A 21906-nucleotide genomic window follows, 5' to 3' on the forward strand; every position below is an offset into this window, starting at 1 on the left:
GGCATTGGTCGGCGCACCTTCTTCTGAGGGCGTACAGGAGGCAGAGCAGAGCGAGCAGAGAGGGAGGGGAGCAGAGGGAGAGGACAGTGAGGAGAGAGAAAGGCAGCGTGTGAGGGCTGCTGTGGCTCAGAAATAAAGTCAGGCAACTATCTGGAGCAGCATGACTCTTCTAACACTTGGACTGTATCTACCACTGTGGTTCTCTTATGGCCTGGCTCAGTCCTCTTTTCTGGACAGCTTTATTTCATTCCCAGCAGGTAAGAGTAATGTAATCTTGAGCCTGTGTGTGTGTGTGTGTGTGTGTGTGTGTGTGTGTCTGTGTGTCTATGTAGGTGTGTGTACTGTACTGTACTGTACTGTACTGTACTATACTGTACATACAGCACTATGCATGCACAGGTGTTGACTGAGTTTGTCTGTGAAAGCATTGATACTGAATGTCTAGATTTAGGATTCATTTTGACCTTATTTGTAAAATAATGTTTTTATTTTCTTGTCAGCCATGAGGTAGACTGGAAAAGCCTCTATAAATAGCGAGACCAGCTCCAGTCCTTCAGTGAGAGGCACAGGCACTTAATATCTGTGTCCAGCTCTAAGAACTCTGCTGGATGGGTGTCATGATTTGATAGTTTGCACCTGTTTCCCTGTTACTTATGCTGCTCCTGCATGCTCTAACCTCTTGGATTCGTCCCATTTTTACTGTATGTCTGGCATATTTGTTGGTAATGTGTCACATTATATGTACCCCAGTTGTCCGTGCATGTCCACGTGTTGTGAGGTTAAGAATTACTCTACTCATCTTGATCGGGACCCGTATTCAGTTGTTGCAGAAGTTGAGACAACACATTAACGTTCCCTCTTCTGACTGTCTTCTTCTAATTTTTACACCTTGCACATCATTGCCTGTATGACTGACTGCATGCACACCTTGCACAGCTCTCAGATCCCAGGAGCAGCAGAAGAGATTCAACCCATGCTGTTTACTGAGTCCGCCTCCACCCCCACTGTTTCCTCCACCCCCTTCACTTTGGCGCCGCCACGCTCATGTGAGTCAAAGTCATGTGACTTTCTATTGTGGAATATCTGTCTGTTGATATGTCCTTGGGTGGTATCCAAACTGCCCCACACTTACTGTCTTTTGACCCCTGAATGACACCGTTAAAACACTCAGATGGTGGAACACGTTTGGAAGATGAAATGGCTTAACAAGTCCTTCGCTGTGGGTTTTTATATCAAAAAACGGGATGAATTTCTTGAATGATCTTCTTAATCAACACCGTAAAAATCAAAAATGGTGTCATTCTTTTGATTCTCTTCTATCCATTTGTGTTACAGCTGGAAAAGAATACATCATTTTATTTTCATTTTCATTTTACAGAATGAAGGCATTTCACATCAAGGTGGTGCGTCAGAGCCGGGCAATGAGGACAAAGGTTCCGCCTGCATCCGAGGCCCCCGTGGTCCTGCTGGTCCCCCAGGCCTTGAGGTAGGATGCAGACTCTTCCTAAACATCATGGTTCATGCCAGCATTAATAATTTACTGTACATCTACCACTTTGGCTCTGTCATTATATCGTTCCAACACATTTGCCTTACAGATGACGATCACTGTCAGTGTGGCTGAATCACAGACAGTCTCTGTTTCATGTTGGGGTCTGCATAGGTTCAAGGTGTTAAGAATTAGTGCTCCAACACTATATTACCCCCCATCTCCTCTCCAACTTGAGAGTTCCTGCAGAGCAGGAGATGGGGATTTCTCTGGCCCTTGCAACACAGCAGCCCATTAACGCTCTACATTTAGCTCAGACACAAATAGCCTTTTTCCACTGCCTGCCAGTGTGCCACACATCATTCTCAGAAACTGTCCGAAGAGCTGTCTGCCTGGAAAGGCGTACTGGGTTGCGTAAATTCCAGGGATTACCAACACAAGCATGTGTTTGTCTGCCCTGGTGATGAAGGATATGAAGGCATTTTGGTTCATTCGGTGCTTGCTAACCAAACCTCCTCCTGTGTTAGCCCAGCGTTTCATAAGTGAAGAGCAGGTTTACCAAATTGTTTTTAAAGCCTTGCCGTCTCCGACTGTTACAGGACCAGCTGGACTGCAGCAGCATTTCAGCATATCAAAAGAGACCCACAGGGCCCCTCTTAAATCAATAGTGGCCACTCAGCCTTTAGCTAATTGAAACTGCAGCTCTGCGCTTCCAGAAGCAGACGTTACTTTGTAGTGGGATGTTGTGGACAATAAAAGTAATCTAGATAGATATCTCTGTGATATATGAGCAAATATATGAGCATATATTTATTGCCTTTTATGTTCGTCAGGGTCCACCTGGATTACCTGGGATAGCAGGGCCCAAGGGAGAAAAGGTAAGCAGTTTACTTCCCCATGCTCTAGTCTCATCTCATTTATGTGGCTCATCATACAGTTTTACAAGCTGCTCATTAATTTGTAAGCTAAAGTCTAATTGACCTGTTGCACATGACTGGAAGATGCTCGCTGGAAGTGTATTAAATAACCGCTGTCCTTGTCCCCTCCTCCGCATCCTGTTGTCAGGGAGAAATCGGAAGACCTGGGCAAAAGGTGAGAGTCCCCATTAATCACTCCATATTCCCCGCTAAGTGGATTTGCTCAAAAATGAGATACAGTGCCTCCGCCTGCTCGCCAGCTGTAACTCAGAGCGCTGCCAGTGCCCGGTTGTGTGCATCAAGAAATTGTGAGCAAGTACAACCTTGACAGGAGACAGCACAGCCACAATGACAGGACGCGAGGGATGCAGAGCTGCTGAGACGGGCTGTTTTGATGGCAGAGGGAGTCAACATTCAGGTCTCCTCTTGCAGAAGCATATTGCCTCGCTCTTGACCCCTCAAAGACACCCAGCATCGTGCCTCCCTTTTAAATGTCCCCCTCCCCTCTATTAGGATGCGCACAGCTTTATTGAAAGCTCAGTACACTGTTTTGATCAGGGCGGGCCGGAGAGAAGTGACCTCCCTAAATGATCAGTCGCTGTAGTTGAGCAGTAAAAGCGGCCCAGTGGGAGAGCTTCAGCTGGCTGGTAGCCTGACTGAGCAGCTTTGCAGCACTGCAGTGCAATTTAGCTTAGTGCTTCAGCCAGGTCATAAATCATTTTATTTCCCACAAGCACGGGCTCCTGTTCTATATACGGCCCATCATTTAATTAAAGAGAGCAAAGTGACAGGACTCGTTAAAGTCATTCTCCCCCTACATGTGCAGCAGCGTCTGATAAATACTGTAGCAAGCAGGCTGTCAGCTTATGCAGCAAATCCTGCACTTGGATTTCTTTTCCTTTTTTTTTTTAGCCAGCAAAGCAAACAGGCACAAGAGGCCCTGATTTCATTAACAGACAACTGCTTCTTCAGCTGTGGCAGCAATTGTTTCATTAGTCCTTAATAAGGTCTTTCTACATCTGACATCGCGTGTTGAATTGATTTCTCCTGTTAGGGTCGGACAGGTCCTCCTGGTCTTCCTGGGAAGCAGGGACCAGCTGGATGGCCGGGACCAAGCGGGCCCAAAGTGAGTAAGTCAGACCTCATAATGTAGATGATATATAAGACGTATGTGACGTGACATGAGACCATTAAGTGTCAAGATATGGTAGTGGGGATGAGTATTAGCCATGTGCCATTTGTATAATGCATAATGTAAAATGTTATGTAACCATTACCAAATAGATGCTTGAAGTTTTACAAGATAACCTCCTGACTTCAAAGTCTGCACTTATAGTTTCTTCTTTGGGTAGGGGGAATATTATGAAGCTGTACCACATTTTTCCAATTCCTAATGTTTTCCTCCTGTTTCAGGGTGAGAAGGGCGACCCGGGGCTGATGGGTTTGCCTGGAGCCAGAGGACCAATTGGGCCACGGGTATGATCTACATAATGTGCTACACTGACCTGTGATGATCTCACCTTCAAACTGCTTTATTTCATCTTGGATGTTTTGTATGTCTGATTTTTAATCGTAGGGTTTACCTGGGTATAAAGGGGAGAAGGTACGTGGCCGTGCCTAGAAAAGATCTCCTGATTAACCTGTTTTCTGTTGAACATGTTATGGTATGTAACACCCTGTAATCCGCTCCATCAGGGTTCTCGAGGTGATCGTGGTGAGAGTGGCGTGAAAGGCGACAAGGTGGGCAGATCTTACCGGTGGGGTTGTTGCAAATGAAAGTGGTAGCACTATAGTGCATATATGCTTTATGTAATTTGCTGTTCTCCATCCACAGGGTGCAATGGGTTTCCCAGGAATGCTTGGACAGAAAGTGAGAAACGCACTCAAACAAGAAGGAGTTTTCGAATTGGAATTTTCAAATGTGACCAAACTGAATGTTGAGTTGATCTGATTTGTTGTGCAGGGTGAAATGGGTCCAAAGGGAGAACCTGGGATCTCAGGAAACAGAGGACCCACTGGCAGACCAGGCAAGAGAGGCAAGCAGGTGAGGAGATGCACTGCAGTAATACATGCAGTTACATATGCTGCCATTTTGAGTGTGTGGTGGGATATTTTGAGCACAGAAAAGCGAGTGGGGGAAATTATTATTTTTCGTTTATGTGGATAAAAGCAAACACGCATGCAATTTATTTTTTTTATTCAGTAGATTTTGTTGCTCAAATTAAATTATTATTTGCGTGTTAATAATTTCTCAGGGATTAGTATCACCAGTATTACCTCTAACCTTTTGATTTGTCAAACATTATGCAAAGACATGTTTTAAATGTGACCACTTTGCGTATTGTTCTGATTGCGTTACAGGGAATGAAAGGAGACTCGGGCAGTGTGGGTCCCATGGGACCAGCAGGCCCACAGGGACCTGCAGGCCACCCTGGTCCTCCCGGTTCGCCTGCCACAGGTGAGAGCATTTCCCAGAAATGTCCAACAGATTTAAAACTCTTGAGGATACTGATCTGATAACTGACACATTGCTCGGTCAGGGCATGAATTTCCTTCCATCCACGCTGAAATGACTGGTCTGTATAGATCTCTGCACTGTCTCTGCTCTCTGAGAGTGTGTGAAAAGCTGTGTGAGGAGCAGCAAACACCCCTGTCAGCAAAAGGAAGCACACTTTAAACCAATGTAAGAGCTAACACCAGTAGTCTTATTTAGCGCTGGAGAAACTTTATCTCCCGAGGCGAAACAAGATGCTGTTGTCATGACATCATGTGGCTAAAATGGATTCACAGATGGCAAGCCTCCCTACAGTTTTACACCTATTATGTCACCAGATAATTAATGTGACATTTGTTATCTTGATCCGGTTTCTGAGTGAATGAAGCTGATCGTGCTTGCTCCTTGACAGATGAATCAAAGATACTACATTTCCTGACATTCAGTATTTATTGGCTACTGTAGCCTGTGCTCTCAACAGCACTTCACTGTAAGACTGAAATATTCCGTTACGTGGAGCTAAACTTGTCGCCTCTGCTTGTCTTTTTATAGAATATTGTTTTCCTTTCTAATTATGTTTAGGACTCTACATGGTTGGTTCAAAGGGTGCACGGGGTCCACCTGGGCCTCCTGGAAAGTGTAGCTGCAGCTCTCTCAGCAGCTCCCCATTCGACGATTATCCTACCAGAGGAAACTACCCCAAAGTACCAGCGGTGAGGACTTAATAATCTAAGTGTAAAATATTATGTGCAGTATTCTTACCACTGAAAAACTCAAATTGACATTTGAAATCTTATGGGTTTTTATCTGTATGAATTTAAAAGCTCTGATATTATGCAATTAGATGCTATTTTCACTTGTGTGTTTTTAGAAACCCTGGGGCTATTGGGTTTTAATAACTTCTGAGTTAATTATTTAGAGATACAAAGTTTTGAAAGATAAAAGTACGCCTACCGGGGAGATGGATATTGCTTTGAGACATGTATTTCCAGCTAGGAGATGAAATTTTGATGCTCAATATCTCAAAATTGCTCTCCAACAGGACTCGACCTTCTAATTCAAAATACACTAAATATTAAGAACACTTCCTCTCTTTGCCTTTCGTTCAGATATTCGTTGTGAGCAATGAGGAAGAACTGGAGCGCCTTAACACAGATAATGCTCTTGCATTCCGCAAAGACCAGAGATCTCTCTATTTCAAAGACATTGATGGCTGGCTGCCAATCCAGGTATCATTGCACAATGCAAAATCAGATGATTCCATCTTGTTTTACACACTTTTCAAGCTGTTTTTCCTTTTTGTTCAAGTTTTTTAAACTCTGTAAAAGACTTTTCCATTCCAGTTGACGCCGTTCCAGTCTATGGAAAACGCCCCTGACGACGAAGGTTACTGTGGTGACGGCATAGTGCAGATTTCCAACGGGGAGGAGTGTGATGACAGAAACAGAGTCGTCACTGACGGCTGCGTCAGTAAGTCATGCGTCCATGTTATGTGGTCTATAATAGCTCCTTTGCTGTGCTTTGCTGTGCACATGTAACGTGACCCCTCCACCCCTGCTGTCTCGCCTTACCACAGAGTGTAAACACGCATACTGTGGAGACGGATACCGCTATGAAGGGGCTGAAGAGTGTGATGGAAAGGACTTTGGATACCAGACGTGTAATTCATATCTTCCAGGGTAAGCACAGTATACAACCATATGTTGACAAAAAGTCTTTGCTGCCTGTTTGTGTTTTGTTGACGTGCTAAACTGACCGAGAGGTTGTTTTTCCTCTCATTTGCAGGTCATACGGTCACCTCAAGTGCACGTCTCACTGTGTTATCGACTCCACAAACTGCAAGTACTTCACTTGAGGAGGAAGCCGGACAGCTGGCAGCGGGATCCTCTGTGTGTTATTTGCTTGACACACAAAAGGAATATTTTCATGCAAAAAATATATATATATATATCATGCTCCAAGCAAGAGACCCTGAAGGTAGAGGCAGCCAGTGATTCTATGATGAAAGAAAAAACAAAACATATTTATGTAACTCCTCTGTATTGCTGCTGATATGCCACGTAGCTCCCCGGAGTTAAACTCACTCAGTGGAGGTGAAAACCTTCGCTCACACATAGGAACTGCACAGAACAACTGCACTCCGTCTTATCAAGCAGGACTCAAGACCGGCCTCTTCACCATGCCCGATTGGACTGGAATCAGCCTCTGGATGCAACAGTTGTGTGACAACCATGCAGAGACTTAAGTGCCAGTGGGAGATGTTGCAGAGGAGCAGTAGCCAGGCCAGAGGTGTGTTAATCTCGACCCAGTTACTGTTGAGAAAGAGAGGCAGTAGGACATCCAGAGCCATGGCCTCAGGTATTCTACTGCAGTGTGAATGACAGTGCACAGCATTTGCATGAGGCTGGGATTACTGAGACCATGACAGCAGCTGTCACTATCCAAGCATGTAACCCATCACTTTACTTATTATTGCCACAACAAGGTTTGCAATGTGTAGTCTCAATATCACATCAAAGATTTCAGTTGTGAAGGTGAAACCAGGCATATAGTCAGATGAATATGCATGGTTAGGGATGGAGATAGAGGTGGACACAGTGCGTGAGTTGCGCATTTGTAATATTTCATGCTGTTGTACTGGGAGGCCTGTCTTGGCCTGTGGTGGTACTGTACTTGACAGGCACATTCAGTCTGGACAAGGTTTCATAAATCCAAAACTTTCTCAGGAACCAACAGGTCATGTAGCTCCATGCAGCACCTTTCACGGGCCTCCTCCATTATTCTCTTTGTAAATGAAATGGCAGTGACTGTACGCTGAAGCACACAGGCAACTCAAACAAGAGCTTTAACGTATCCACGATGTGCAGTCCTCCGGGAACGATCGTGTTTCTTCCCTGTGCTTCGGTGAGAAATGAAATATACTGTATGTGAAGGCTTGAAACTGTTATGATCTTAATTTTCTCACTGCACAGGAAAGGCTGGAATAGTCTGTAGCTGCTAAAGGGGGAGGAATTTCAATTCCAGTCTGTTCTATGGTCATTACTGTATTTACTCTAATACCTCTTTATCCAGTCTTTCTGTCTTACAGTGTATACGGCAACAGTGAAACTCGACAGTAAACTTAACAGTGTAGATGTAGTCCGCTGTGTTTTGGGCACCAGTGGTGAAGACGACTTTGCCGATATAAGCTGACATTTTCCATAAGCTACTGTATGAGTCGCAGTGCCAAGGGAAACCTTTATCTCAGCCATAGATGTAGTCCGGTGTTCTAAAGTGATTCTTCTGAAGACTCTTACTGTATTGTCTCCGCATGCTTGTGATACCGCGCTAATGAGTGTGAAACGCTTCCACTTTGTCAGACGCCGTTTTATAAATCATGGCATCCATCAGCATAGCAGGTGTCTTAAGAGATACCAGCCTTGCTCCGCCCAGAGTGTGGTTAAGAACTGTATGTATGACACACACGCTGTATATGAGAGTGATGAGCTGTGCCAAAGCAGCACAAAGCTGAAATACCTTTTGCAAACTATGTTGAATGTACTGTCTGTGGCCTGTGCTGCTGTGCTGTGTCCTCCACTGTGTATGCACAACATTGATGAAACATAACATGCATGTAGTAACGTACTGTTAGGCTTTATGAAATATAGTATGCACTGTGACTGGGGTAGTGATGGTTCATTTTTGTGTCATTGTTCTGATATAATTTATACAGTAGTTGTGGGTAATTTTAAAAAGAGATGAAAATAAAACAGGAATTGAAATTATTCGAAGCTTTTCACTGTCTCACACACGTGTATCTTTGGATGTCAGTCAGGGGTTTGTCAGCCGCTCTGATTTCTATCTGTTGTGAGCAAGCGGTGACAGTGATTGGCCGCTGTGCAGAAAGCCAATAGACAGTGATAGAGATGCTATTGATGTCCTTTGAGAGCACTCACTGTAAAAAAAAAAAAAAGAAAGAAAGAAAAGAAAAAAAGCAGATATCCATCAAGTGGGGGGAAAAAAGATGCTGTCAGCAGCTCCTTGCAAAGTGCTGCGTTAGACTAAATAGTAAACAGACCACACAGTGAAGCCTCGCTGTTTTCTTGGACATGCCAATGGGTTTTTGGCTTTTCATTCTGTCTCGATGAAGCCCCTCGGAGCCGAGTCCGCGCCTGGAGATGTGGCACAGCGATACAGGCCGGGCACGGGCAGCCAGCCAGCGTTGCAGCAGAGATGCTTGAGGCTGGCCTCGGCCACGTAACTCTATTAGCATGTCGTATTTCTTTTTCTAAATCGCATCAGGACAATTTGTCTGCCGAGATGCCCGAGTAAAAGCTTACTTTGGCATATTTATCCCATCATGTGCATTCCCCTGACCAGGCCAATCAGATTTGTACCACAGATGTCTCAGTGCAGCACTAAATGTCACTGGAGATGCAGTGGCCGGCCTGATTCTACTGCTCTGTAATGAGAAGATCCGCTGTGCACACACAAGGGTGCCCCCGAGTGAAGTTTTGTATTTGTGGAGTCTGGCAAACCTTGAGCAGTTCTCTCAGGTGCAAACTAACTGCTTAAGTAACAGCTGTTTGTGTTTGATTGAGTTTCCTCTCTCCAAAGCACTGAAGTTAAACACGTGGGAAGGAGGATCTATTTTGAGCTAAGGAACGGAAATCAAATACTTTTTCCAACAAAAGGGGTTATTTTGGTGCAGGTTGGGTGGTGTAGCATTACATTACCTCTGTGGCAAACGGGCCAATGCAAAGGAGGCCACAGGGACAGGAAGCGACCCAGCTGTTGGCCCGAGCCAAATGAAAATCCCTGACCTATAGGCAGGAATGGCTGGCACGCAGCATACTGTGGTCCTGGCAGAGGACACACTACTGCTGCACATGCAAAACACTCACACACAGGCAGCAAGGTATGTGTAGGTGTTATTTAAGCTCAGCGCCACTCTTGTTTACACAAACTGGACCACCTGTGCAGATTTACTATCTACTGCTTACTTGTTTATTTGTTTGGTTAACAAGTGAAATGTAGAGAAGAGGGTCAAGGTTGACAGAAAATGGCCTAATAAATAGAAACATAGTTATTTTACCTCTGAGCTTCTATACGACACAAAATATATGACAACACATTTGACTACAACAGGACTGGACACACACTGAGACAACTTAATTTTTTATTATGTAAAAATCAAATAGTATCTTATATACAATCATAGAAAAAACAAATCAAATGTTTGTAATAATACAATAGCAGAATTTCAGGATTAACATTGGACTTCATCTGCGACAGGAAACCAACCTGTCGCACATCTGTGATGTAAACCTGCTGCAAATGACTTATTTAAAGAAATATTACTGTGTGCATTCCTGAAAACCCAGAAGAAAAGTTAGACAAAGTTAAAAATACTACACGGTATGCCTTGGTACAAAAGCCCTATGAGGATGTTCCAGCTCTGTTCGAATGGCTCAGTGAATCTGTGGACAAACTTTAACCTGGCCGGGGGGGCGGGGGGCGGGGGGCGGGGGGGTGGAGGCTTACCACTCATTTTTTTTTCATTGTTGAATCGACATCATAAAATATTAAGCACGGCTGGTAACAACACTCAAGTATATTTGGAACAGTGCATGGACCAGATGGTGAAAAAATGCTGAAATCTGTAGAGTAGACTTGCCGAAGGATATTTTTCATTATAAGTAGAGAGATGAAGAATCAATGTATTTTAACTTCCACAATCTATCCCCGTTAGGATTATTTATTAACTTGGTTAATTCTAGGCCTTAGCCTATATTTCCATTGGCACCTATGTTACTTAATACATAAAACCATGCAATCAATAAACATGCACTGTGGATACAAATGTCCGTACATTCACACAAAAAGTTGTACTGACATGATCCTTGTGACATTAATGCGAAATTTATAACTTAAGACATAATAAATAGACATCGTGAAAATGCATACTATGCATAGGTTTGTGCAGAGGATGTCTACATAAATATTCAGCAGTTGTCAGTACTTAAACAGCTTCACTGCATTATTTCATTCTTGTGTGTTGTGGTACTATAGGCAGCGGAGGCTAAAGCCATTCACATGACAGTTCCTATTTGGTCCCATGGAAAGTCTCTAGAGCAAGAGCTCATAACATCTTATCAATGTAAACCAGAACAAATGCATTGTCAACCTGCAGGATTTATATTGAATTTTTAGCAGAATCAGATTTTCCACTAAACTTCAGTGAGTCAGTGCAAGAAAAAATATTTGCCTAAAAAATTAAAGTCAGCCCAGTATGCAATCCCATCACATACTTGAAGCATACATTGGACATTGTACAATCTGACATTGTTTTCAGTTAAATCGTGCTTTGTATTAGACACAAGTAACAACCTGTTCCATGAATCCATGTAAGCAGGACAATCTTCATTAAAATTTTCTTTGCATTCTGATCAGTTCAATCACAAACAATCTTTCGGGGACGTGACTAGAGCCAAATACCCTGTGGTTATGTACCTTAATACATGTACAGTACATAGAAAGCCACATTACAGCGTCAAAATGTGCACTGGAAACAAATGCATCATGAATCATTATGGTTGGTATCTGCATAATAGGGCTTAACCCCACCCCTGCCACTCTGTCAGTGGTTTATTAAACAAGACCCAGAAACTACACTTTGTCAAACCATAATGTGTAATCTCTTGGTAATGATTTGCTTTGCCTCTTGTGGGCTCCTAAATACAGACATTAATACCATCTTCAAACCTAGACCCTCTAATGTCGTTGAGTTTAACAGCCACTGGAAACACCTCACACTGACACGGGACATGCTCACACTATTTGTACACGAGATGCACTCGATGCATCTGGCGCCCTCCTTCAGCAGTTAGCCACTACTCTGCCCCTGCGGTCAGGTTATGTCTTTCCTTAAAGTCAGAGCATTTCTCCCATCACCTTTTCACACCACTTCATCTGACTCCAGGTTATAATCTTCATACAGGGCATCTAGGATGGCCAGCTGCTTCTCCATGGCAGGCAGGTACACTCCCAGGTCCCTGTGCATGCCGCTGGTGAAGCCGCTCTTCAGCTCGTCGCCCTCTCTCGACACCAAGGCAGCACTGAAACTTTGATAAGTTGGGGCGGCCCTCAGCGCCAACTGGCAAAACAGAAGCATGCAACGGTCACGGTCCAAGAACAGATGAACCTCAGAGGGGAAAAGCTTTGGTGAGAGGAAGAAATACCTACAGCAAATACGCCTCGCACAACCCATCCGTGGTACTGTCGAAGGGTCTTTCCATAGGCATTATCTGGGTGAAAAACACACAGAGCATGACGTATCGCAATGATCATGCATAAACTCCAAGTACTTGAACTTGCTTGTAGATGTCTTGACAGTACATCGTAGGAATCAGACTCACTTAGCGCCCCCTGGATGTCTTGTTGTCCTGCGTTGACCTCTGACAGGAACTCCTTGAGGAACTTCAGACCTCGTCTGAGCCACAGCAGAGCCTCGGTGGCCGAGTTGCGCACCTGGGTAACATTCGTCTGGACTTCCTGCAGCACGATGGACTGTAGTGTGGGGAAGCTGTCGGGGTCTGACATCAGCTTCTGGTGAATTTTCTACCAAGGGAACAGACAGTGTGATATAGTGTCTTAAACTGGAAATAGATCCAGATTTTACCCAGATTTTTTAACAACTAATGAAAAAACTATGTACGTTGTTATACATTTAAACAGCTCGGTAAGTTACTTGTATATAAGTTACTTATATACACAGACAGACGATACATAACAGGACTGCTAAGCCATGTGTCTTATTTTTGAGCTAAACAAGCTGGAGTTAAGCAGCAATGTACATTGCAAAAGCCTCTCAGTAGACATATTATATAGTAGATCATATTCTTTCTGCTAAAGAACAGCTATGTAATGACTTGTTTTGTTGAACAGCGAAATATGTTTTAAGACAATGGTTCAATGACATGTACACATACCTTGATATTTCCGACAAAATCCATCTTAACTGGTGCAAAGACTGTGGACCCCAGCTTGTCTGAGAAGAGAAAATCCATGATCATTTCTTTGAAGAATTGTCCTGTGTTTTATGATGCTGTGGCTGTCAAATGTCAGTGACAAACAATGCAGCGCCTTGTTTATCTTTTTTAAGCAATGAAAAAGAGGAAAGATAACCCTGCTTAACAGCTTCAGAAGGAAATTTCACCATTTGACTGCAAAAATAATGAAGGCTTGTGACACATCAGAAGACCTAAAATCCTGAGCAATTCAGGAAGCGTGCTGGCAAGACGTAAAAGAAATCACCACTATCTGGATCTGTGTCAAGCTTTGATGGGAAAGATGTCATCAGTTTGGGCTGAAAAGCACAGCTGGAGATGAGCAGCACTAAATCAGCTAAAAGATCACATCGCTTTGAACGTAATGAATTCACTAAAAGAGATTAGGTCTGGAAATTTAGACAGGGCCATTATAAAAGACATCTTTTTATACTGCTGGTTATGATGAAACACAGGTTAATATTACTGCATGTGTGTCAATTGAACACTGTTGCTTATCTGCTGCAAATAAAATCATACCACCGGATAATACCATCAATCCTAGTCCAACCTCTCCTCCTACATATTGATGATGAAGCTCTGAGGACTGAGGCAGGTGCCTTGTGTGTCCATCAGCACTTTTCTTGTCAACCACCTATCTGTGTGTAGATGCGTCGTACAGACAAGGACACACACACAGACATAAGGCATGTTTGACCATATGATAAATCTTGTCATATGATAGACTGTTACACTAAAAAGAAGAAATAAAACCACTGAAAGACACACAGGTGCAGAAGGATATAACAAGGATGTGAAAGAAAAGATGACGGCGAATCCAAGACAGAAAGCCTCCACCTCATTGAGCACAGACAACAGGAATGACACAGCATGCAAAAGCGATAAGAAAAATAATAGAAAGATTTCCTTATATAAGTTACAAAGGGTGAAATGACCACCACATGTGTGGCATCATGGGAAAGAGGAACAGAGGGGGCAGATTAAGATGAGGAGAGACTGAAAATGACCGGCCTACCTAATACAGGCACTATTGCATAGCATGAGTCCAAAAACTCTTGAGTAGGGATACCATTGTCGTCGTCCAGTCTTATATCACTAAATCTAAAAAAGTAGAACAGATTCAAACAGGAGAATGTATTAGAGGGAAGTATGCCATTTCAATTTTTATTTGATCAAATCAAACAGAAAAAAGAAAAGGGTACAAAGGTCAAAACCAAGAAAGAGAAATGATTCACACAGTGTCATGCAATTCTATGCCTGACAATACCTGAGACTATTCTGCTACTTTGACTACAACTTAACACAATTGTTTCTTTTATATTTTCTACAGTTAATGCTCTAAAACTGTCCCATCAATTAAAAAAAAATGTCCAAAATGTGCATACTGTGGTCCGCATCTTGCAGCTGCATACTGTTTAAGAGACACAGTTTTATAATAATAATGTGTACGTCATGACTGTATATTACATGATTAGAAACACTCTAGTCCATTGTTCAGTAACACTCTTCAAGGTCTTTAAAAAAAAGAAAGTAAAATATGTTTGACATACAGAGGGAAACAAAAAAGCTTTACAAACCCAAATATCAGCTGAGGGCCTCTCTGTGTCATGTGATCAAGAGAGAACACACTAATATAAAACACTCATCATGACATCTTGTAATGGATTCAGTTAAAATCTTCCAAACCTGTTATTTTACAATTGCAAGTGCAACATGGTAATAACAATTAATATATTCTGAATTAGTATTTCCATACACTAAGTAAGTGTGCAGCAGAAGTGCAGTGCCTCAAAGACAAAAATACTACATATAGCTTAGTTTGGTTAATCCTAACACTGTCATAGTGAACTCTCACAGATGATCACATAGTAACGAACGAGTCCTAAAGGATGTGACCTTCCTGAGTAGCATTTTCATACCTGTGACTCATTGTGCTGAAGAAAGTTTCCACCTGCTCTGTGTCTTCTGGCTCCGTTGAATCTCTGCACATCTCGCCTTCATGATGAGCCTCTTCTTGGTCTGGAACAGCTTCCTGTTGGTGCTGGACAGTGGCATTCACTTCCTTGTTGTTGTTGTCGTACTCTTCACTTTGGTCCAGTCTGTGCTTCTGCTCTTGTTTTGTCTCCTTTTGATCATCGCCTTCATTTTCCTCATCCCCCTCTGCTGGTTGGTTGTAGTGTTCAATCTCGGAGGTATTCTGGGTAGTGTGTAAATTAGGATCAGATGGTTCCTCGTGGACTGAGCTGTTTCCGTTGGCTGCATCAGTGTCTGTGTGACACATTGGACAAACACAAGACATGCACAATGCAAGTTACCGGACAAAAGGGTTGAAAACTAACAAGCATACAGAATATAGTTTCAGTCAAGATGTCTATCACAGTAGGTCTAAAGCCCAGTTTTAATCACACTGGGTGTAAAAAATCGTGAAAGCAGCACTTTGGTGACACAGCTCTCACGTAGACTCATTCTCTTTAACCACTGACTCAAAACACAGGTGAAAACCTCATGCCCATCCTTCACTTACTCCAAGTAAAATCAAATGACAAACTTTAAGAGCAGCTCATGAAATAAACAAATAAGTAGCTCCCACACTACGGGGCTCCAACGTCCATAATTTATTGCACCATCATTTCGAGCATGATCTTCATCAGACACAGACCGAGTCTGATTTCAGGATTTGCTCACTTTTGGCTAAGCACCAGCCCTTTTTGGTTTGGATGTTCGTTGCATACTCCTATTTGTTTAGTTACAAGAGCAGCACTATATTTTGTATGGAGTTTAAGTATTGCTGCACTGACCTCTATGGGCTGAAATGTTCAAGTACAACGATCAACATCACAGCTGGGCGCGGTAAGGTGTGACTGGTTTCAGTTGTGACTAAACAATGCAAGGATTTAGTGTTGCACTCTGTGAAATGCTGCACTGCAGCACAGGGATAGAACGAGCAGGATTTGCAAGATGGCAACACTGACAAATATTTTAGCCTGTGTGTTGTTATTCTTTAGACATGTTTTTCATGACCTTCTCTTTGTTTCGTTGTGGGGTTTCACCCCATACAGAAAATATTTACAGCTTAATTACAATCCAACAACATGTTCTCTTTCATATCTCCTAAAACTCTGACAATGCGTTCATTAATTCATTTTAAATACTTAATAATTGTGCTAAAATAATCTGTCAACATTTTCTTTTAGTGGCACTACTTCATCACTAAAAGCTGTCAAGTCTGAGCCAATGTCTGTAATATATTCTAATGTAACATGATTTAACTATGCACCAAAAGAAATGTGTCTTTTATGTACTGCATCACTTTTACAAGTTAAAATTTCACTAACTCCTATAAAAATGACAGTAAAATACTGATATATTTAATAAAGGAAATCACAATAAAACAGTACACTTTGCAATTTTCCTTCAAACTGTGTGTGTGTTGGGGGGGGGGGGGGGGGTCTATTACAGGAGATAGTTTATGTATTACAGATAACCCAAAGTAATAAATCGGAAAAGACTGGTCTTATACTTCATCACCGGCAGTAGCTTCCCCTTTGTACTGCTCAGGGAAATGCAATAACGTAACTGGGCATCCATCACTGTCTGCTCACTAAAGGGCAATAATCTATCCACATCAGTTCAGATAATGTACACACAACAACCAATCCACGTTTGCTCAGGGTGGTCTTTCTTTTATCTTATGCAGTAATGGCTGTCAGTTCAGGCCAGCGCATGAAGTGACACATGTTGGGGCACCTGACTTACCTGACAGGGAAGAATGGTGTTCTGGTCTATCTGGCTCATCTGGTCCCTCTGCTCCAGAGTCAAGGCTCTGGCTCTCATGTGCGATTGCTTCTCCTGAGGTTTCAGCCAAATCTCTCCATCTGAAATGAATGTGAATGCACCCTGTTAATTCTAAATTCTTTTGGGCAAATATTATTAGCAATTGTATCGAGTGGCACAGAATTGCAACATTAATTTAAAAAAAAAAACATTTGAGAAGCAGTGCAGCATAAATATATAATGACAGAAAACAGTAACCTACTTTTCTCCAAGGTTCTGATTTAAATGATTGACAGGTTTAATCTGTTGGAGAAAAAAAAGACATTAGGAGTTTATAAATATATTATCTATTTTTGAGAACAAGCCATACTGTGTATACCGGATGTTGGTGGATTATCTGATTAGAAACAGGAGGAGCGACATACCTTCTGAGGTTTGATGGCTGCTACTGGAGGAGATCCCGGAGGACTCTGCGTTGCCACATCTGTGCTGAAAGTACGATTTGCTATCTGCATGCATTCCTCTAAAGTCTTAAGGAAAGTGGTGCATGTTGACTTCACCATGTTTCCAGTGTCGAGACCTGTCTGAAAAGGGCACACAAACATATATATGAGCCAACACTGCCGCATATCATGACATTGCTTTAAATGTCCTGCAGCTAAGCATGTTTGGAAAATGCACTCAAAGGTATACATCAAAGATTAAAAAAAAAAAAAGTACTTGTGACAACATTTGCTGCCTGTCTGGTCTATTTGTAAGTGCAAGCACACATCGATTACTAGTTGCACTTTTACACCGACAGCAGCTTCTCTTATTTCATCAGCTCATCCAAACTTTAACCGTACCTCCTCTGTGTCCCCTAGCTCATCATTCTCCTTGATCTTGTTTACTTGCTGTAGAAGAAGGTCACAGTACAATCTGAGCTCTGACATCTTAGTTTTCAGCGCCTCTGTGTTCTCCTGGAGCTCTGCAACAGCAACAGCAAATGAGCCAGCGTTTGGGTGGATATTCACAGTGTTCTATAACAGAAAACTAGCTGTGTAATGGATGTTGTGGCATCCAAAATACCTTTTTCTCTCTTTGTTCGGTTGTCTGTAAGGCAAGCTTTGGCTGTTCCCAGTGCCACCAGCCATTTCTGCCTCTCAGCCGCATTGATGGCTCTGAGGTAAAAGTACTGCTCTCCTGGTATGGTCAGGTCAACTCGTGTAGAGTCAGAGGAATGAACTGATAAAAGCACAGCAGCAAAAGCAAGGAGTGTTTATTAAGAATATATCCAAAATGCAGTTTAAAGCTAATTACTCACAATCAAACGATGAAACACAGTACAAAGGACAAAGTGAGTCATACCGACCTTGGATTTCACAAACTGAAATTTTAATGCTGCCCTTGCAACCTTTCCAGGCATCTTCTTGAGAGTCATAGTAAGACAAAGTTCCTCCATCAAGCACAAACCAACGAGGTTGCCAACCTGAAAGAAAATAATATACATACTATTTCTGTAGCGTTGCTTTTTAACGAGCACGGGTGCTTCATTTTAATACAAGAAATTACTTAGTAAAAACCAATACAAAACCGCGTTATCTAGCTTCATAAACTTGGAAAGAGTTAACCCTTAAGATACGTTATGTTAGCAACAGCTAAGCAGTTGTTAAGTCAGATTATAATGACAGATGGTGGGAACCGCCTGAATGAGCTAGCGCTACCTGTTCAGACGTTATAAACAAGGTTAACCTGTATATCGTTAAGCACTTCAGTTAGCAAAGTCAATGACAACCTTGTTCATTTGAAGCTGTGCATAGGCTCCGACACTTGCAAGCTAACGTTAGCTTGGCCGTTGCCAGTTAACGTCAACGCAAGTGCGCTGTGACGTTGTCATGCTAGCTAGCTGCTTTAAAACGAGCAGTGTAACCGAAAGCACCCAACGACTGTAGGATTAACTCACCACTTATGTAATTTGTCCACTTATACAGCATTCCCTCCATTGTTATTTTACGTGTTTTTGCCGTTCATCACTTGTTTATCATAACAAGATATGATGCACAGCTGATTGCAGCGACTCCATCGGGCCCCGAGTGGGATTTGTGGAGTAACGTCCTCCGCTTTACATCTCTGCTACGTAGATAAAGTGCGTAAACTTTTTCGTGAATGGAGCTCGAAGCGATCATAATGGGGGCTGACGATGTCCCGCCCATTGACATCAGATGGATTTAAGGGCTGTGGGTGTTGATTGTTGTGATTGACATAGAGAGAAACCAATGGATAAGATAACATATATAAAAGGCGGGGCTTTAGAAAAAAGTCATCCAATTGTGGAGGGAGGAGGGCAAACAGCTGAACAGTGGCTGCGTTCACTGCTGAAGTTGGCTGCCACGTAGTTGTCTTTCCTGCCATACATCTATTTTAGGTACTGTATTTTATGGAAAGGTTCAAATTAACTTCTTATGAACTTAGAGAGCAAGTGACCTACTGTTTATCAAAATGATTCTTTTATCTATTTGTTCGATATTGCCTTCACTGTTTGCGTTTGTGACTGGGGGGAAACTGCCCGAGCCAGAGGTGAAAATTGAAATTATATATAAACCTCTCATGTGTTACCGTAAGTCCAAATACGGAGACATGCTTCTTGTGCATTACGACGGATTCTTGGAGAGTAATGGCGCCATCTTTCATTCCAGGTAATTTCTTGCTAGAAACTAGTAACGCTGCATGCATTGTTGTGCAGTTTTGTTAACCTCCCTCTGCAGGGACATGGGGTCACTGCTTGTAAAGTCATTATATATATGCAACGGACACTATGCTGCAGCCCACCAGTTGTCAGTATCTGTGTCATTGTCTAGTTAGACCTCAACATTAAGTAAGGTCACCATTCAGGCTTTATTGTACGTATCTGTCATATCAGTGTTGTGTGTGTTGGCAGGACTTTTCTTTCTCAGAGAACAGTGTGATGAATGTTTGTGACTCTTGGCAGCCGCAAAGATGGGGATAAAAATCCAGTATGGTTCACTCTTGGGATCAAGGAGGTGCTCAAGGGTTGGGATAAGGGTCTGCAGAACATGTGCACAGGAGAGCGCAGGAAACTGACCATCCCTCCATCTCTGGCATATGGCAAGGAAGGAAAAGGTAACAGACATTTAAAAAACCAAACATGTTACAGTGAGTCTGTTGTATCAGATCTCCCCTTCTTCCTGTGTTCCACCATAACATATCTATGCTTCTTTTACATGAACATTTCCATTTTGTTTACAGGCAAGATCCCCCCAAGCAGTACCCTCATTTTTGACATTGAGCTCATGGACATCCAAAATGGTCCCAGGTCACATGAGTCCTTCCGAGAGATGGATCGCAACGATGACTGGAAGCTCTCCAGGCAGGAGGTGTGAATTTCTTTTTAACTACTTTGCCTCTATGTATTAAGAGTGTATTTTCATTTATTTATGTGCTATTGGTAAATGTTATTATTGTTCTACCTGCACTACAGGTGCGAGAGTACCTGAAGAAAGAATTCATGAAACATGGCTACTCACCAAATGACACACATCATGAAGTGATGGTAGATGACATCTTCAAGAATGAAGATGAAGATGAAGATGGTTTTATATCTGCAAGGGAATTCATCTACCAACACGACGAGCTTTAAACTACTGATTCCATCTACTTTAAACTGGCAGTGATTATTTCATGAATTTCTTCCAAAACAGTGACATGAATTGAATAATTGTGAATTAGTTACTGGGTGGTTGGACCTTTTCTTTTGCTTTTTTTTTTTTTTTTTTTTTTTTTTTTTACAACATTGCATTTGAACAGTATTGTCTTACTTTTGGCGTGAATTGCATCACTTCCATTTTGTGTCATTTTATGGAAAATTTGATCCATAATCTATTTATATTTCCATTGTTCATGCACTGATAATGTCACCACAGATGTATTTAGACTATAGTATTGGATTTTAAAGAAACTTTTTTCATGAAAAAAATGTTTTTGAAATAAATAGACGTTTATGTTAATTAATGTTTATTATGTTTCCAGTACATGTGCTGAAAACTGAAGCTGTGCAGGCAGCCAGCATCGATGATTTGATTTTGGAAGGTGGTATTTTTTTCTGTGCATGTCTTCATTCATCACTAGAGGGCACTCTTGTCCTACACTTTAGTCTCATACTTACAACTGTTGAACAAATATCAAAACAAAACTGTAACTATGTACTGTTGGCGGTGCCTCTTTTACAGTTTCTAAATTTCAGTTTCAAAATTCTTAACATGACGTCAGCAGGAACAAATCAGGGAAAAGTATGCAGTATGCTTATATGGTAGGATTGCAGTCATTTGCACAAGTGGATATGGGCAACCATCATATTCCCTCAATGGTATCCAAAATGGGTATTTTTTCAAACATAAATGTTTTCTATTAAGTAATAGTCGACACATAAAAAATCAAATGTTCTATGATTATAATAAAAGACACAAAACAACTGCAAAGTATCTATAATGACATCACAGGTTATATATGTCACACGCACTATGCCATTGAGATGTGTGATAGCTGTCAGTGCTCTATTCTTTCAACCATACAAATGAAAGCTCTGTAAGATTTTGGTTGAGTGAATCTTGACAGCCCCCCCCCCCACCCCACCCCGCTTGATGATGCAGTTGAGATAGAAGAAGACGCAATCTCTCTCCCCCTCAACAGAAACGGCTACAAACAAGCATATGTCAGCACCACATGGCTGAAGTGTGTAAGAATTGTGTATTAAAGCAGCTGTAAGAGATATATTATCATAGTTGTTCCATTTCATAGAGGTGCATGAAAATTGCACCATGATAAGCGAGTGGTACTGTAAGGTAAAGTCATACTGTGGGAGTACATTTCAGTCTTGTTGGTTGCTTGTTGTCTTACTATCTTAAACTGTACAACTCATGTGATTGAAGGCTGTTACATTTTTGCAGTTTTTTTTTTTCAAAAATGATCTTCTGATATACACCAGTGATACTCCCAGGAAACACAAGCAGAGTGAACACTGTGGTGCAACTATGGCTTTTTTTTACAAAGAGCACCACTGTTTTTCACACCACTGGCGTTCGTATGGTATCTGGCAAAATGCCACCCTGCTGACCACACCTACAGGTAAGACTGGGCGAGTGGGAGGGCTGCACGGCAAGACAGAGATTGAATACTAGTTAAGGGCCT

At 42.1% G+C, this 21906-nt stretch overlaps 3 protein-coding genes across 3 annotated transcripts; 2 read left to right on the top strand and 1 right to left on the bottom strand.

The window, feature by feature from the left end:
• Nucleotides 1-160: 160 nt before the first annotated feature.
• Nucleotides 161-6755, top strand: colq (collagen-like tail subunit (single strand of homotrimer) of asymmetric acetylcholinesterase). Its single transcript, XM_041942900.1, has 17 exons — nucleotides 161-257; nucleotides 937-1046; nucleotides 1379-1486; nucleotides 2323-2367; nucleotides 2555-2581; nucleotides 3461-3532; nucleotides 3820-3882; nucleotides 3983-4009; nucleotides 4102-4146; nucleotides 4241-4276; nucleotides 4370-4450; nucleotides 4768-4864; nucleotides 5483-5613; nucleotides 6010-6129; nucleotides 6229-6370; nucleotides 6477-6579; nucleotides 6686-6755. Exons 1-17 carry the CDS (start codon nucleotides 161-163, stop codon nucleotides 6753-6755), a joined length of 1374 nt encoding a protein of 457 aa, XP_041798834.1.
• Nucleotides 6756-10044: 3289 nt separating this feature from the next.
• On the bottom strand, nucleotides 10045-18789 carry plekha8 (pleckstrin homology domain containing, family A (phosphoinositide binding specific) member 8). Its single transcript, XM_041943200.1, has 13 exons — nucleotides 18665-18789; nucleotides 18074-18190; nucleotides 17791-17946; nucleotides 17568-17689; nucleotides 17148-17306; nucleotides 16985-17025; nucleotides 16705-16823; nucleotides 14868-15216; nucleotides 13964-14049; nucleotides 12871-12929; nucleotides 12298-12499; nucleotides 12125-12186; nucleotides 10045-12035 (listed from the first exon to the last, which is right to left on the bottom strand). Exons 1-13 carry the CDS (start codon nucleotides 18702-18704, stop codon nucleotides 11838-11840), a joined length of 1710 nt encoding a protein of 569 aa, XP_041799134.1. The 5' UTR covers nucleotides 18705-18789; the 3' UTR covers nucleotides 10045-11837.
• Nucleotides 18790-19082: 293 nt separating this feature from the next.
• fkbp14 (FKBP prolyl isomerase 14) lies at nucleotides 19083-20456 on the top strand. The gene is made up of 4 exons (XM_041943268.1): nucleotides 19083-19397; nucleotides 19691-19842; nucleotides 19969-20096; nucleotides 20201-20456. The coding sequence occupies exons 1-4, from the start codon at nucleotides 19201-19203 to the stop codon at nucleotides 20357-20359; spliced, it is 636 nt and encodes a 211-aa protein (XP_041799202.1). The 5' UTR covers nucleotides 19083-19200; the 3' UTR covers nucleotides 20360-20456.
• The last annotated feature ends 1450 nt before the right edge of the window (nucleotides 20457-21906 follow it).

This window comes from Chelmon rostratus, chromosome 8 (genome assembly GCF_017976325.1).
Source record: "Chelmon rostratus isolate fCheRos1 chromosome 8, fCheRos1.pri, whole genome shotgun sequence".
Taxonomy (NCBI): domain Eukaryota; kingdom Metazoa; phylum Chordata; class Actinopteri; order Chaetodontiformes; family Chaetodontidae; genus Chelmon; species Chelmon rostratus.